General features: G+C 43.2%; 1 protein-coding gene across 11 annotated transcripts in view; it reads left to right on the top strand.

Moving 5' to 3' along the window:
- LOC130284909 (cilia- and flagella-associated protein 251-like) overlaps positions 1-16,551 on the top strand; it is a 270,512-nt gene that overhangs the window by 132,223 nt on the left and 121,738 nt on the right. For 7 of the 11 annotated variants that reach the window (XM_056535846.1, XM_056535853.1, XM_056535851.1 and 4 more), the window contains 2 exons: positions 7,372-7,425; positions 12,854-12,907. The exons of 1 other annotated variant lie outside the window; for it this stretch is intronic. In XM_056535846.1, coding sequence (XP_056391821.1) covers positions 7,372-7,425; positions 12,854-12,907 — 108 coding nt within the window. The remainder of the gene's footprint in view (positions 1-7,371; positions 7,426-12,853; positions 12,908-16,551) is intronic. 3 more of the 11 variants (XM_056535855.1, XM_056535849.1, XM_056535847.1) reach the window with 1 other exon arrangement.

The raw sequence follows: 16,551 nt of genomic DNA, 5'->3' as shown, positions 1-16,551 counted from the left end.
TCCTTTATTTTTTCGAGATGAAATGTTTTCCCCATGTTGTATAAAATGAGGGCACACAACTCTTGGTACAACTTGGTACTAACTGCCAGGAGTGGTCCATATGAGCCGACCATTTTGAAAGTCAAAAGAAGCTCTGCAGCAGCTGCGTTGTGTAAGATAAATTATAGCCCCATGGTCTGAATATAATACGCTGCCTTATACTGTTTAAATGGTCATGGAAGATCATAAAGACCCTTTTGTGACTTCAAATATTCTTCTATTTTACAATAAGCCTTCATTATTTTATATATATATATATATATATATATATATATATATATATATATATATATATAAGCTTTGTATTAGTTATTGCTTACAATTCAGTCTCCTATACAAGGAAGGAAACATAACATATGAGCAGTTGGATGAGGTCCCAGGTGACATGGAGTAGCACATATGCGGATTTACCTGTGTGGTGTCTATAAATGTAAATTATATATAGGAAATATACTGAGGAGCAGCTTTTGCATTAAGGACAGGCACTTCCATTAATAATTAGAGGGGATTGATGTCAGGGCCTACTATTGTAGAGGTTTCAGCAGGGATATTGGTTATTGATCCAAAATTATTGGGGAGATTTATCAATCATCCTAAAACCCTATTATATGTATGAATCCAGCAGATCATCTACATACAAAAGAGCTGGTTTGTGATTGGTTGGTCTTGATACAAGTGAGCTGGCCTGTGATTGGTCGGTCTGGCTTGGCACCTGCACGGTATGTTTGTCTGTTGTCCTGACAACCAACCACTCAGCTGGAGCGACCGCCAGAGGAGGAGCTATTCTGTGATTTCTGAGCCGTACAAGTGCATTATTGTATTATTTGTTGCGTCTTAGTGTCTGTGTGTGTTGTATGTTGTTGTGTGTCTGTGTGTCTGTGCTTTTATTTCAGGTAACACCTCACTTTCCGGTTATACCATCCTTTCCGGATCATCCAGTGGTAAGTCCTACTCTAAACTATATTATCCCTCATTAATATCGTCACATATTTCTGTCCAGTTACACATCCAGGGGGAGAATTATCAAAACCTGTTCAGAGGAAAAGTTGTCCAGTTGCCCATAGCAACCAATCAGATCTCTTCTTTCATTTTGGACAGGCCCTTTTTAAAATGAAAGAAGATATCTGATTGGTTGCTATGGGCAACTGGGCAAGTTTTCCTCTGCACAGGTTTTGATAAATCTCCCTCCCAATGTATATTATAGCTGTATATTGCTCCAACTGTAAATATATGTCTGAAATAATAGGTCATGAGACTGGCATGTGATGGGCACTAACTGGTCACAGCCTGGCACATATATCATCTTATTATTATATGAACTGGGCTCTATGGGGGAGATTTATCAAAATATTTGAAAGAAGCGATCCAATGGGTTGCTATGGGCAACTGCACCACTCTTCCTCTACATGTTGGAGAGCACTGCTTTAGGCTGGAAAAAAAATGCCCCCAAAATGCATTTGGGACAAAACTACCGCTGCCAGATGTTAGCTAGGAGTCAATAGGAAAATATGAAATTCCATACCTACATAGTGTTTTAAAGGATAACTCCTGGATGTAACAACTTATCCCCTATCCTAAGGTCGCGGGGGATCTGACAGCTGGATCTCCCGAACGGTGCCCCAGTTCTCAGCATGAATGGGGCGTGTTGACCACCACACAAAGCGGCGGCCGACACGCCCCTTCCGGGCAGCTCTATGGGAGAGCTGGAGCGCTGCTTTCGGCAATCTCCGGCTCTGCCATAGGACTGCATGGAGGGGGCGTGTCAGCCACAGGTTCGTGCTGTGGTCGAAAGGGCTTGTTTCATGCAGGGAGCCGGGGCTCCATGCGGGAGATAACGGAGGGCCCCAGTGGTCAGACCCCAGCGATCTAACACTTTAGATAGGGGATAAGTTGTTACATCCCGGAGTTATCCTTTAATTTTTGGCATTACCTCACCCTTTAGTGGTGTTTTTTTGGGCTCAATGGAAACTTTTCAAAATCACTGCATTCACTAGCTATGTTGTTGTTTTTTTTTGTTTTTGTTTTTGTTTTTTTCCTTTTCTTAAAAAAATTGTGGTGTTACTCCTCTCATAGTCCTCTATAGGTGGAAGAAAGGGCATTTTTCAATAGAATTCCTTGAGTCACATGATATAAGAATCAGTGCACCTCTCTCCCCCTTGCCATGTGTTCTATGTACAGTTAATTGTTTACATCAGAATTCTGGACCAGGCTGTAAATTTTGGTTTTGGTAATATTTTTTGTTTGTCAGGGGAGCAGATATATTAATACTATTGATTCTTGGACAGTGTAAAACTTTCAAAATCACCAAATTTATCACAGTAGCTGTATGATATAAATCTGGCACATCTTTAGACTGTCTAATATAAGTCAGTACAGTGGTCCCTCAAGTTACAATATTAATTGGTTCCAGGGCAACCATTGTATGTTGAAACCATTGTATGTTGAGACCATAACTCTATGGAAAGATGGTAATTGGTTCTGAAGCCTCCAAAATTTTATCCAAAAATAGGAAAAAGGGAGGAGTAAACAAAAATAGGTAGATAACTAATATAGATAAAGCAAGTCCTTACATATAAAAGTACGAAAGATCTGCTGGTTGCTGTAAATCACTGTCTATGTAGAGGACAGGAGCTTCTTCAGGGTCCTGTATAGTACACACAATGTCCAAAAAAAGTATCATGGAGTCGCCTTTACCTGGTGTCCAAAGGAGCAGCTAACCCTGGCACAGGTAAAGAGTAGTACAGAACATGTAATACCTCCCTGCACTGTAGAGGGTGCTATCGGACAGGAATTCAGTGCATGCACTTCAGTAACAAGGGTTTTTCCAGTAAAATATCCGTTCTGATTGGTCAGTTCTTCCAGCCATGTTGAGTCTGGATTCAAGTTAAAATGGTCCAGAAAATACTATTGTATGTTGAAACTATTGTATGTTGAGGCCATTGTAAGTTGAGGGATCACTGTATCAGTAGTTTAGTTTTACATACCATTTCTGCATTCTTTTGTTTAGCAATTTGTTTATTAACCACTTAGGGACCAAGGGCGTACAGGTACGCCTTCGCTCCCTGGTACTTAAGGACCAAGGGCGTTCCTGTACGCACGTGGGAATTTCGGTCCCCGCCGCGCACCGGGCGGGGACCGGACCGGGTTGACTACTGATATCTATCAGCAGGCACCCCGTGCAAATGCCCAGGGGGGTCCTGAGATCAACCCCCCCCATGTCGGCAATCGCCGCAAATCACTGGTGAATTCATACTGGTCTACGGTGACCCGGTGACCCGGAAAGTAAGGGGGATCGGGGTTGTCCAAGACACCCACGATACTCCTGAAGGGATAGGAGTGAGGTGGCAGGGGGGGCACCCCTCCTATCCCTGCTATTGGTCGTTCAGAATCAAAGACCAATAGCAGATCGGGGGCAGGGGGGGGGTTAACGTTCGGTTCCCCCATTCTGCCCACCCACAGTGGCCGGGCAGAACGGGGAACCGTCGGTGCACAGTGCCGGAGGTCCACTTACCCATCGGCAGCTGGCGGCGATCAGCGGCAGCGGGCGGGGATTGGTCGTTCAGAAGCGACGACCAGTAGCAGATCGGGGGCGGGGGTTAACGTAGGCTGGGCAGAACGGGGAACCGTCGGGGAACAGCGCCGGAGGTCCACTTACCCATCGGCAGCGGGCGGCGATCAGCAGCAGTGGGCGGGGATCGGTGGCGGCAGAGGACAGCGATGCGGCTCCCTGGATTCTACGGAAGCCGGTGAGTTGCCTAGCAACATCTGGAGGGCTACAGTTTGGAGATCACTGTGCAGCGGTCTCTAAACAGTAGCCCTCTAGATGTTCCAAAACTGCAAATCCCAGTATGCCCAAACAGCAAATAGCTGTCTCGGCATGCTGGGAGTTGTATTTGCGTACCTCCAGCTGTTGCATAACTACATCTCAGTTGTAGTTTTGAAACAGCTGGACTGGCACACTGGTTGGAAAATACTGAGTTAGGCAACAGAACCTAACTGAGGGGTTTCCAACCAGTGTGTGGTCTGTCAGTACATACTGGGAGTTGTAGTTTTGAAACAGCTGGAGGTTTGCCCCTCCATATGAATGTACAGGGTACATTCACACGGGCGAGTTTATAGTGAGTTTCCTGAAGTTTGAGCTGCTGCAAATTTTTTGCCGCAGCGCAAACTCCTAGCTGGAAACTCACCATAAACCCGCCCGTGTGAATGTACCCTAAAAACATTACACTACAATACACTAACACATAATTAAGGCTAAAACACTACATATACACCCCCTTACACTGTCCCCCCAGTTTAGCAACCGCTCGAGGCACCCTGTTTGGGAATCACTGGCATAGAATACCCCTATGTCCACCCCTATGCAATCCCTAATTTAGTCCTCAAATGCACATGGCACTCTCTCATTTCGGAGCCCTGTCGTATTTAAAGGAAAGGAAGTTTAGGGCCACATATTTGTGGGGTATTTCCATGACTCCATTTTGGAAACTACACCCCTAACGGAATGTAACAAGGGGTATAGTGAGCCTTAACACCCCACAGGTGTTTGAAGAAATTTAATTAAAGTTGGATGGGAAAATGAAAAATAAATTGTGTTACCCTAAATTTTTCATTTTCACAAGGGAAAATAGAAAAAAAAGCCCCCCAAAATTTGTAACCCCATTTCTTCTGAGTAAGAACATACCCCATATGTGGATGTAAAATGCTCTGCGGGCGAACTACAATGCTCAGAAGAGAAGGACCGCCATTGGGCTTTTGGAGAGAAAATTTGTCCGGAATTGAAGGCCACGTGTGTTTACAAAGCCCCCATAGTGCCAGAACAATGGACCCCCCCACATGTGACCCATTTTGGAAACTACGCCCCTCATGTAATGTAATAAGTGGTACAGTGTGCATTTACACCCCACAGGTGTCTGACAGATTTTTGGAACAGTGGTCTGTGAAAATGAAAAATGAAATTTTTAAATTGCATAGCCTACTGTTCCAAAGATCTGTCAAACGCTAGTGGGGAGTAAATACTCACTGCACCCCTTATTAAATTCTGTGAGGGGTGTAGTTTCCAAAATGGGGTCACATGAGGGGGGTCCCGCTGTTCTGGCACCACGGGGGGGCTTTGTAAACGCACATGGCCCCTGACTTCCATTCCAAACAAATTCTCTCTCTAAAAGCTCAATGGCGCTCCTCCTCTTCTGAGCATTGTAGTGCGCCAGCAAAGCACTTGATGTCCACACATGGGGTATTTCCATACTCAGAAGAAATGGGGTTACAAATTTTAGGGGTAATTTTCTCCTATCACCCCTTGCAAAAATTAAAAATTTACACGTCCAACTTTAACAAAAAGTCGTCAAACACCTGTGAGGTGTTGAGGCTCACTGTACCCCTTGTTACATTCCTTGAGGGGTGTAGTTTCCAAAATAGTATGCCATGTTATTTTTTTGCTGTTCTGGCACAATAGGAGCTTCCTAAATGGGACATGCCCCCCAAAAACCATTTCAGCAAAATTTGCTTTCCAAAAGCCAAACGTGACTCCTTCTCTTCTGAGCATTGTAGTTCACCCTCAGAGCATTTTACGTCCTAACATGGGGTATTTCCATACTCAGAAGAGAGGGGGTTACAAATTTTGGGGGGCATTTTCTCCCATTACGCTTTGTAAAAATGGTAAATTTGGGAAAAAAATTTGCACTTTAGTGAAAAATATAATTATTTTCCTTTACACATCCGAATTTAATGAAAAGCCGTCAAACACCTGTGGGGTGTTAAGGCTCACTGGATCCCTTTATACGTGTCTTGAGGGGTGTAGTTTCCAAAATGGTATGCCACATGGGGCGTTTTCTGCTTTCTGGTACCATAGGGGCTTCCTAAATGTGACATGACCCCAAAAAAACATTTCAGCAAAATTCACTCTCCAAAATCCCATTGTTGTTCCTTTCCTTCTGAGCCCTCTACTGCGCCTGCCGAACACTTGACATACACATATGAGGTATTTCCTTACTCAACAGAAATTGGGTTACACATTTTAGGAAGATTTCTCTCCTTTTACCCCTTGTAAAAATTCAAAAACTGGGTCTACAAGAACATGCCAGTGTAAAAAATATAGATTTAGAATTTTCTCCTTCAATTTGCTGCTATTCCTGTGAAACACCTAAAGGGTTAACACACTTACTGAATTTCACTTTGAATACTTTGAGGGGTGCAGTTTTTATAATGGGGTCATTTGTGGGGTATTTCTAATATTAAGGCCCTTCAAAATCAACTTCAAATCTGAACTGGTCCCTGAAAAATTCCAATTTAGAAAATTTTGTGAAAAATTGGAAAATTGCTGCTGAACTTTGAAGCCCTCTGATGTCTTCCAAAAGTAAAAACATTTCAACTTTATGATGCCAACATAAAGTAGACATATTGTATATGTGAATCAATATATAATTTATTTGGAATGTCTATTTTCCTTACAAGCAGGGAGCTTCAAAGTTAGAAAAATGCCAAATTTTCAATTTTTGCATCAAATTTTGGAAATTTTTCACCAAGAAATTATGCAAGTATCGAAAAAATTTACCACTATCATAAAGTATATTTTGTCAGGAAAAAAACAGTCTTGGAATCAGAATGAAAAGTAAAAGCATCCCAGAGTTATTAATGCTTAAAGTGACAGTGGTCAGATGTTCAAAAAACGCTCTGGTGCTTAAGGTGAAAATTGGCTTGGTCCCTAAGGGGTTAAAATGCAAAAAAAAAAATTTCCATAGTGTATCTACCCCATGTGAACATACCCTATCAGGACAGGTATAAGAGCTTTGTCCTGTAATAAGCCAAGCAACCCAGTGATCACATGATTGGGAGAGATATTCAGCCATTGGAAGTAACAATGAAGGTTCCCAGAGTGGACATGTTTCATGTGCAGACTATTGTATAGGTGTCAAGTAGTAAAAGGATCCACTGCCACCTTATAGGCAGCTTCCTACTGCCCATTAGATTGCATGTAATAATACATCTCATAGCTTACAGATACTGTTGGGTTGTTAGAGGAACATGAGGGGGAGCTCTATGAAAGGCCGACATGCTGTTCTTATGCAGGTGACCTCTGCTTTCTGTGTCCAACCCTGAAGGTTCCTATTGATGACAACAAGAAACAGAAATCAACAAAACACTGGTGCAGAAAATACATAGAAAAATCCTCATATTTTTTTATCATACAAATAGTAATGTGGTAAATATATAAAGAATAATTGTATATGTCAATCACTAATCAATCAGGTTATATGAATATTGTGCAGGAATATGTCTTTACTGTTTACAGAACGAGTCAATAAGCTGACCTCTGTCTCTCTTTTTTTGGAGATGGAGCGCCACACTTTTGAAAGGACACCCCACTATGACTACACGGATGACGAGGTAAATCTCATGTTTGTGTTGACTTTCATTAATCCTATAGTTGTGAATAATAATTGCTCTGTTAAAGTGAATCTTCTCCTGAATCATCTCCATACAAGGTGTAGAATTTGCAGATCTTTGCATTTAGGTGCTAGAGGGATAAGATTACCCATACATTTAGTTTTGATGATCGCCTGTGTTACCAGCTGAAGAGTAAAACAGTTGGTGCTAAGTTTCAGCAGCATCTCCTCCCTCCTCTGTTTTGTCGGATTAGGGAACTGAGTAGTGACGTGGGCTGTCAATCATGCCGAGGGGACATTACTGCACCCAGAGCGGCGAGACTAGATAAGTATAGCTCCCGTCTAGGGGGCTACTTACAGGGCTGCTGGGGGGGGGGGGGGGGACTTACAAACTGCAAATCCTCCCCATCCCTGTGGACAGAAATGTCCTCCGGGGATGGTGCAGATGAAGATATTACTACACTGCTCAAAAAAATAAAGGGAACACTTAAATAACACAATTGCACTCCAAGTCAATAACATTTCTGTGAAATCACACTGTCCACTCAGGAAGAACACTGATTGACAATCAATTTCACATGCTGTTGTGCAAATGGAACAGACAACAGGTGGAAATTATAGACAATTAACAAAACACCCCCAATAAAGGAGCAGTTCTGCAGGTGGTGACCACAGACCACTTCTCAGTTCCTATGCTTCCTGGCTGATGTTTTGGTCACTTTTGAATGCTGGCGGTGCTTTCCTTCTAGTGGTAGCATGAGACTGAGTCTACAACCCACACAAGTGGCTCAGGTAGTTCAGCTCTTCCAGGATGGCACATCAATGTGAGCTGTGGCAAGAAGGTTTGCTGTGTCTGTCAGCGTAGTGTCCAGAGTATGGAGGCGCTACCAGGAGACAGTCCAGTACATCAAGAGACATGGAGTAGGAGGGCAACAACTCAGCAGCAGGACCGGTACCTCGGCCTTTGTGCAAGGAGGAGCAGGAGGAAAACTGCCAGAGCCCTGTAAAACGACCTCCAGCAGGCCACAAATGTGCATGTGTTTACTCAAACGGTCAGAAACAGACTCCATGAGGGTGGTATTAGGGCCCGACATCCACAGGTGGGGGTTGTGCTTACCAGAAAATACCAAGATTGGCAAATGCGCCACTGTTGCCCTGTGCTCTTCACGGATGAAAGCAGGTTCACACTTAGCACATGTGACAGACTGCTTTCTAAAAAAAAAAAAAATGTGGCTGTGACAGGGGGAAAATAGCCTAAAAGGCCATACGAACCCAGCCTTGGTCCCCCGCAGCTCCTGTGTGTCTCCTGGTCCCCTGATCTTCTCTTTTCTTCCTGCCTTTGAGACAGGCAATTAGTCCAGGACTTGCTCGCTCAGCCAATAACTGGCTGTCAGAGGACACTACTGTGAAGAAGAAAGATCGGGGGACCTAACCGGGGCGAAACAAAGCTGGGGTGGACCAACAGGGCATTGGGCTAGATATATATCTATCTATATTTTTTTTTTCCTGCCCCAGCAGCATATGATTCATTTTTTTTTTTTTTTTTTTAGAAAACATTGGAATACCCCTTTAATATTTAAAGGGGAACTCCGGTGGAAAAATTATGTTTTCAAATCAATTGATGCTATAAAGTTAAACAGTTTTGTAAATTACTTCTATTTAAAAATCTTAACCCTTCTAGTACTTATCAGCTGCTGTATACTACAGATATACTACAGAGAAATTTGTGAAATTCTTCACAGTCTGACAAGTCCAGTCTGTCCATGTTAGGGACTGTCCAGAGCTGGAGAGGTTTTCTATGGGATTATGCTTCTAATCTGGACAGTTACTGACATGGACAGTTGTGTCAACAGAGAGCACTGTGGTCAGACTGGAAATAACTACACAAACTTCTCTGTAGTATATCTGTAGTATACAGCAGCTGATAAGTACTAGAAGGATTACAAATCTGTTAAACTTTCTGGCACCAGTTGATTTGAAAACATGTGTTTTCCACTCTTTAAAGGTCTAACACATTGATAGGCTGCGCTCTTTCACTTTAATGGAACTGCCCTGCATTATCATTCACAGCTGCCTATATGGACAACCTGCTAATCCTGTAGACATAATGAAGAAGATGAGAAAGATGACCAGTTGCCCATTGCAACCAATTAGATTGCTTCTTCAATTTTTGAACAGTCCTCTGAAAAATAAAAGAAGCACTCTGATTGGTTGTAAGGGCAACTGGTAAACTTTTCCTAGACATAGGTTTTGATAACATTTCCCCCATGGTGTTCAGGGAGCATCCCAACCATCAAATATTGGTGGCCTTTCCTAAAGACAGGCCATCGACATTTACCTCTTAGTGGAGAGTAATAACACTACAGGTTATGGATACTAGATTCAAAAGGACAGAACGTTGGTTCAGGGATTTATTCTGATGCCATATTTGGAATCAGGAAGGAACATTTCCACCTGGTATTGGGCAATTGGCATGAGCCTTATAAGGTTTTATTTTGCCTTCCTCTGGATCAACACAGTAGTGACACAATAGGCATATAGGTTGAACTTGATTAACTTTTTTTTTTAAATCTTTTTTCAATTGTGGGGAAGATTTATTAAACCTGTGCAGAGGAAACATTTACCAGTTTCCCATAGCAACAAATCAGGTTGCTCCTTTCATTTTTAAAAAAGCCTCTGAAAAAGAAAAAAAAGAAATCTAATTGGTTGCTATGGGCAACTGGTCAACTTTTCCTCTGCACAGATTTTGACACATCTCCTCCTTTCTAAGTATCTGTCCCCCAAAATAGAGCCTAAAATCCTGAATCCTGGATGTTTGGTGCCATCTTTTCAAAAAGGCAATGTTGAAATCTATGTTGATATTTATTTCTTTATTTTTCTTAGTACCTAATATGATAGATTTACCAAGACCAGCAATTCATAACAGATGTAAAGTAAACTATCTACAGCCAACCCATACACAATGTATAGAGAGGCAGAGCACATACATGACTGCCTTTCCATGCTCGATATCACAGGTGGTCCCAACAATGAGACCCCTGCAATCATACTGCATACTTATCCCCCATTCTGGGAATAGGGTATACATCTTAACCTCTTAAGGACGCAGGGCGTATGGATACGCCCTGCATTCCGAGTCCTTAAGGACGCAGGGCGTATCCATACGCCCGTGGGAATTTCGGTCCCCACCGTTAGCCGGTTGGGGACCGGAGCCGGATGCCTGCTGAAATCTGCCCGCCCCTGGTTGTCAAGGGGCTCTGGAAAGAAGATGGAGGCCGTACCTGCAGGAGAAGATGCCTGGGGACCTGGGATCTTCGCTTGAGCCTGCAGGATCCTGATCAGGTAGGGAATCCACAGTGGGGGGGTGGAATTGAAAGTGAAAGTAAATCGATCTTTACTGTGGCAACCACTAGGGGGGCCAAACTGCAACTCCCAGCATGCCCAGAGAGCCAAAGGCTGTCTGGGCATGCTGGGAGTTGTAGTTTTGCAACATCTGGAGGGTCACAGTTTGGAGACCACTGTTACAGTGGTACCCAAACAGTAGCCCTCCAGATGTTGCCAAACTACAACTCTCAGCATGCCTCGACTGCCCAGGCATGCTGGGAGTTGTAGTTCTGTAACATCTGTCCCTTCAGATTTAGTAATTTTCATGACATTTTTGAAAATTGCTGCTCTACTTTGAAGCCCTCTAATTTTTTCAAAAAGCAAAAATATGTCCATTTTATGATGCCAACATAAAGTGGACATATTGTGTTTGTGAAGAAAAATAAAATGTATCTGGAATATCCATTTTCCTTACAATTAGAGAGCTTCAAAGTTAGAAAAATGCAAAATTTTCTAAATTTTCATGAAATTTTGGGATTTTTCACCAAAAAAGGATGCAAGTAACGCCGAAAATTTACCCCCAAAATAAAGTAGAATATGTCACGAAAAAACAATCAGAATCAGAATATTCGGTAAAAGCGTTTTCGCGTTATTAATTTGTAAAGTGACGGTGGTCAGAATTGCGAAAAAGGGCTCAGTCCTTAAGGTGAAAAAGGGCTGCGTCCTTAAGGGGTTAATAATGGGACAAACCCTTTAGGGTCTATTCACACAGCAGAATTTCCACACCAATTCCGCTTCCTTGGGTGGTTTCTGGCTTGTGGATTTTATGCGGAATTTGTGCTTAATCTGTGCAGAAATTCAGAAGTGTTAATGGGAGAGAGGAATCCCATAGAAGTCTATTGGGCTTTCATTTGAGGCAGAATTCCACAAGCGCAAATTCTGCTGTGTGAATAGACCCTTAGGCTATAATTCCACTTGGGATTTTGTGCAAAATTGCCCCCATTCTGTCGCACAGAGTTTTTTGCCTTGAAAAAGCGCTGCAGCCAGATTTCAATAAGGAACTGCAAAATGCTAGGTCCACTTGCCATTTTTGAGTTTGGCATTTTATAAATCTTTTTGGCTCAGTGGGTGATTTTCAAAAACGACCTCATGTTGAAAACATGGCGTTTTTCGAGCAAATCTGATTTATCTGCGAAGGCACGGATGCTGACCGCTGTGATTGGCCATACAGTACCGGCCAATCACCGGCAAACATGAATAAGTTATGTGAAGTTCTGTTCACATCACTGGCCGGAGTACGGTACAGTGCAGGGATGTGGAGCGGTGTTGCGTGTCACCTGCTTCTCATGACTAGAAATTATGATCACAATGGGTCTCAGGAGTGAGACCCGCTGTGATCTGTCACTTAGTGCAGGTACTACTGCTCCCAACATTGAACAGACTCTGTAGTACCACAATAATCACGCACATATAGTTGATATCGGATTTTACACTGTATTTATTAAAAATATCATTATTAAAATACATCAAAAACATTATTAATAAAAAGTTTTAGAAAATTAAGATAAAAATATATATTATTTTTACAATTACATGGACCCTTTATCCATTTGGGCTATTGTCGGCTACATTTTCACGTCCCTGACCGCTCACATCAATCATTACCTGATTGAAAATGTAAAAAACTTTTTGTCATAAAAAAGAAATACTTAATTCCCTACAAATTTTCCCATCCCTACTTCTTCATTTTAATTTTTTTTTCTCTTGTACCAAACTAAATTTGTTAAAATACACCCACAAGGAATCTGCCAAAAGGTAAAAACACCTGAAAAAACACCTGAAAAAAATCAGTGGCAGTTTTTCATGCATTTTTTCTGGTGTTTTTTTAGCCTAAAAAAAACACCAGTACAAAGCTTTAGTGTAATTCTAGCCTTAGGCTTCGTCCAATAGATTATTACTTAGATAAGATACAAATAAAGACATTTGATAGGGGAAATGAGTAAAACAAGATCATTTTATTTCATCATAATGTATAGATATAATACATTACGCCATAATATGTTTAATGAGCTGAATAAAACTAAGTTTAATCTGTTCTGTTCTAGGTCTTTGAGATGAACAGAAGGGCCATAGACATTATCACAGCGTTCCAGGAAGAAGTAAGTGACATTGGAGATAATCAAATTTGTTATATAAAAGTATACATATAAAGTTTAGTAGGCATTCAGGGGATTCATCAATTGTGATATTTTTGTTGATTTGTGAAAAAGGCAAATAATTGCACAATTTGTGCACTAACTGCAGATGTGTGATTATTTGCTGTTTAAGACGGTACTTGCTAAAGGGGTGTGACCTATTGAAAAGGGGTGTGGTTGCTCACCGTTTACACTGCCAGACTAAACTGCTGCTAAGATCTCCCCTTGCTCAGAGCTGGCGGAGATATCATCATGGGTGCACAGGTTTACTGGACTTATATAGAGGTGTCTGCTTCTTCATAAATCCAGGGAGCCTGTGCGCTGGCAGGGAAGCCTGTGCGCTGGCAGGGAAGCCTGTGTGCTGACAGGGAAGCCCGTACGCTGACAGGAGAGCCCGTACGCTGACAGGAGAACCCGTACGCTGACAGGGGAGCCTGTGCGCTGGTGGGGGGAGCCCGTACGCTGGCAGGGGAGCCCGTGCGCTGACAGGGGAGCCTGTGCGCTGGCAGGGAAGCCCGTACGCTGACAGGAGAGCCCGTACGCTGACAGGGGAGCCTGTGCGCTGGTGGGGGGAGCCCGTACGCTGGCAGGGGAGCCTGTATGCTGATGAGGCTTCATAAATGCCCCCTAGATTATGTTATGGCAGATTTTACCAGTTTTGATGAATGTGTCAGTAATCTTATGTCTATGTAACTAACCCTAATAGACCCCAAATATCTGTGCACACAGTATAAATGACCTGCACCATTGTTTCCATCGATGAAACTGGCACCAGAGGTTCCTCTTTCCTAGGATATATCAAGCTTATTTACCCAGCCCAAAGAACTGTCCAGAGTAGAAGAACCTTCATTCCTCATATCCCATGGTGCCATAAGGAATTTTAGGAACTCATACAGCCACAGCGTCTGTCCCTCCCTCCTCCCTTCCAAAAGCAATAGTCCAAAAAACTACTTTTTTAACCTCTTAAGGACCCTTGATATACGCGTATGTCATGACACCCTGGTACTTAAGGACCAGGACCCATGACGTATGCGTACGTCATGGAGTATTCCGGTCCCCGCAGCGCGCCGGGCGGGGATCGGACCGGGATGCCTGCTGAAATCCTTCAGAACCCCCCCCCCATGTCGGCGAACGCGGCAACTCGCAAGTGAATTCACACTTGCGATTTGTGCAATTACGGGTCTATGGTGACCCGGAATATAAGGGGGATTGCGATCCCCCTGAAGGGATAGGAGTGAGGTGGCAGGGGTGCCACCCCTCCTATCCCTGCTATTGGTCGTATAGACGCGACGACCAATAGCAGATCGGGGGCGGGGGGGGGGTTACTTTCGGTTTCCCCATTCTGCCCACCCACAATAGGCGGGGCAGGACGGAGAAACAGACAGGGACCGGCGCCGAAGGTCACTTACCGATCTGCGGAGGCTGCGGGCGACGGTGATCGGTGGGCAACGATGTTGTGCGGCTGGCTCCCTGGATCCTAGGGAAGCCGATGAGTTGCCTAGCAACATCTGGAGGGCTACAGTTTGAGACCACTATACAGTGGTCTCAAAACTGTAGCCCTACAGATGTTACAAAACTACAGTTTTGGAGTTGTAGTTTTGCAACAGCTGGAGACACACTGGTTTGAAAATACTGAGTTAGGTAACAGAACCTAACTGAAGGTTTTCCAACCAGAGTGTCTCCAGCTGTTGCAAACGTACAACTCACAGCATGCACGGTCTGTCAGTACATGCTGGGAGTTGTAATTTTGAAAAAGCTGGAGGTTTGACCCCCCCCCCCCCCCCCCCCCATGTGAATGTACAGGGTACATTCACACGGGCAGGTTTACAGTAAGTTTCCTGCTTGAAGTTTGAGCTGCAGAGCAAACTCCTAGCTGGAAACTCACCGTAACCCGCCAGTGCGAATGCACCCTAAAAACACTACACTACACTAACACATAATGAAGGGTAAAACACAACATATACACCCCCTTACACTGTTCCCCCCCCCCCCAATAAAAATGAAAAACGTATTGTATGACAGTGTTTCCAAAACGGAGCCTCCAGCTGTTGCAAAACAACAACTCCCAGCATTTCCGGACAGCCACTGACTGTCCAGGCATGCTGGGAGTTTAGCAACAGCTGGAGGCACCCTTTTTGGGAATCACTGGTGTAGAATACCCCTATGTCCACCCCTATGCAATCCCTAATTTAGTCCTCAAATGCGCATAAAGCTCTCTCATTGCAGAGCCCTGTCGTATTTCAAGGTATCAGTTTAGGGTCACATATGGGGTATTTCCATGCAGCTAAAGCAGGACGAAATTGCTTTCTGACATCAAGTTAGACTACATTCACACCACTATTTTTATCATACGTTTGCCAGATCACCTGTAGAAATTTCAAAGTTGGCCACTGCCGTATCCCCGCCAGACCCACGCCACATCTCATTCTCATTTTTGAGACTGGAGTCAGATAGTGACTTTGGTCGGCTCATTTTTGCACCGCATCAGTTTTATTGCCGGACTTAAACCGCAACATTCCATGGTTTTTCCGTCCAGCAACAAAACCAGATTTTGTTGTGAAAAATTATCTGACCAGAGTCACTATCTAACTCCAGTTGGCTCATGCAAATCAATGAGACAGGTCTGTCGAGGATACAGCAGCGGACGGTTTTGAAATTTCCGGCGATCCGGCGACTGTATGAAGAAATCGTGGTGTGAATGTTCCCTCTGTGATCATTTTTCCAGAAGGGGCGATTTCCCCATGGACACCCATGCTTGCACTATAGATCTACAATAAAGCTGTGAATTATAATACACAGAAGAAAGTGCTGAACTTTTCCCAAAGGAATCCTACAAATATTTACAGGCATATTTAAAGTTGTGAATAAACCGGGCTATTCACAAAACGTAAATCCTCAATTCCAGCCACCAGCCAATTGCATAAGGTCTAAAATACATAGAGCATATAATAACACTGCCAGTGAAGAGACGTAGTAATAAAAGGGGAGACCAAATTTAGGGAATACACTTGCTTTAAAAGATGTGTCTTTAGGGCATGTTTGAAACTGAGGAAGATGGGTATAAGCCTGATGGTCCGAGGTATTGCATTACAGAGAACTGGTGCAGCACAAGCAAAGTCTTAGAGGTGGAATTGAGGGGTTCAGATTAAAGAAGATGTTAACTTTAGATCATTTCACTACTTATTAGCTGCTGAATATTACAGAGGAAATTCTTTTCTTTTTGGAACACAGTGCTCTCTGCTGACATCATGTCCACAGTGCTCTCTGTTGACATTTCTGTCCATTTTAGGAACTGTCCAGAGCAGCATATGTTTTCTATGGGGATTTTCTCCTACTCTGGACAGTTTTTAAAATGGACAGAGGTGTCAGCAGAGAGCACTGTGGTCATGACGTTAGCAGAGAGCTCTATGTAAGAAAATAATTTCCTCTGTAGTATTCAGCAGCTAATAAGTACTGGAAGGATTAAGATTTTTTTTAATAGAAGTAATTTACAAATCTGTTTAACTTTCTGGCACCAGTTGATTAAAAAAAAAAGTTTTCCACCGGAGTATCCCTTTAAGATCACATAACAGCTGTAGAGAAAGATGAATCTGGCAGTGGCATTTAGG

This window comes from Hyla sarda, chromosome 8 (assembly GCF_029499605.1).
Source record: "Hyla sarda isolate aHylSar1 chromosome 8, aHylSar1.hap1, whole genome shotgun sequence".
NCBI classification, from domain to species: domain Eukaryota; kingdom Metazoa; phylum Chordata; class Amphibia; order Anura; family Hylidae; genus Hyla; species Hyla sarda.
Note: the sequence above shows the minus strand (reverse complement) of the source record. Positions and strands in the feature narration are given on the sequence as shown.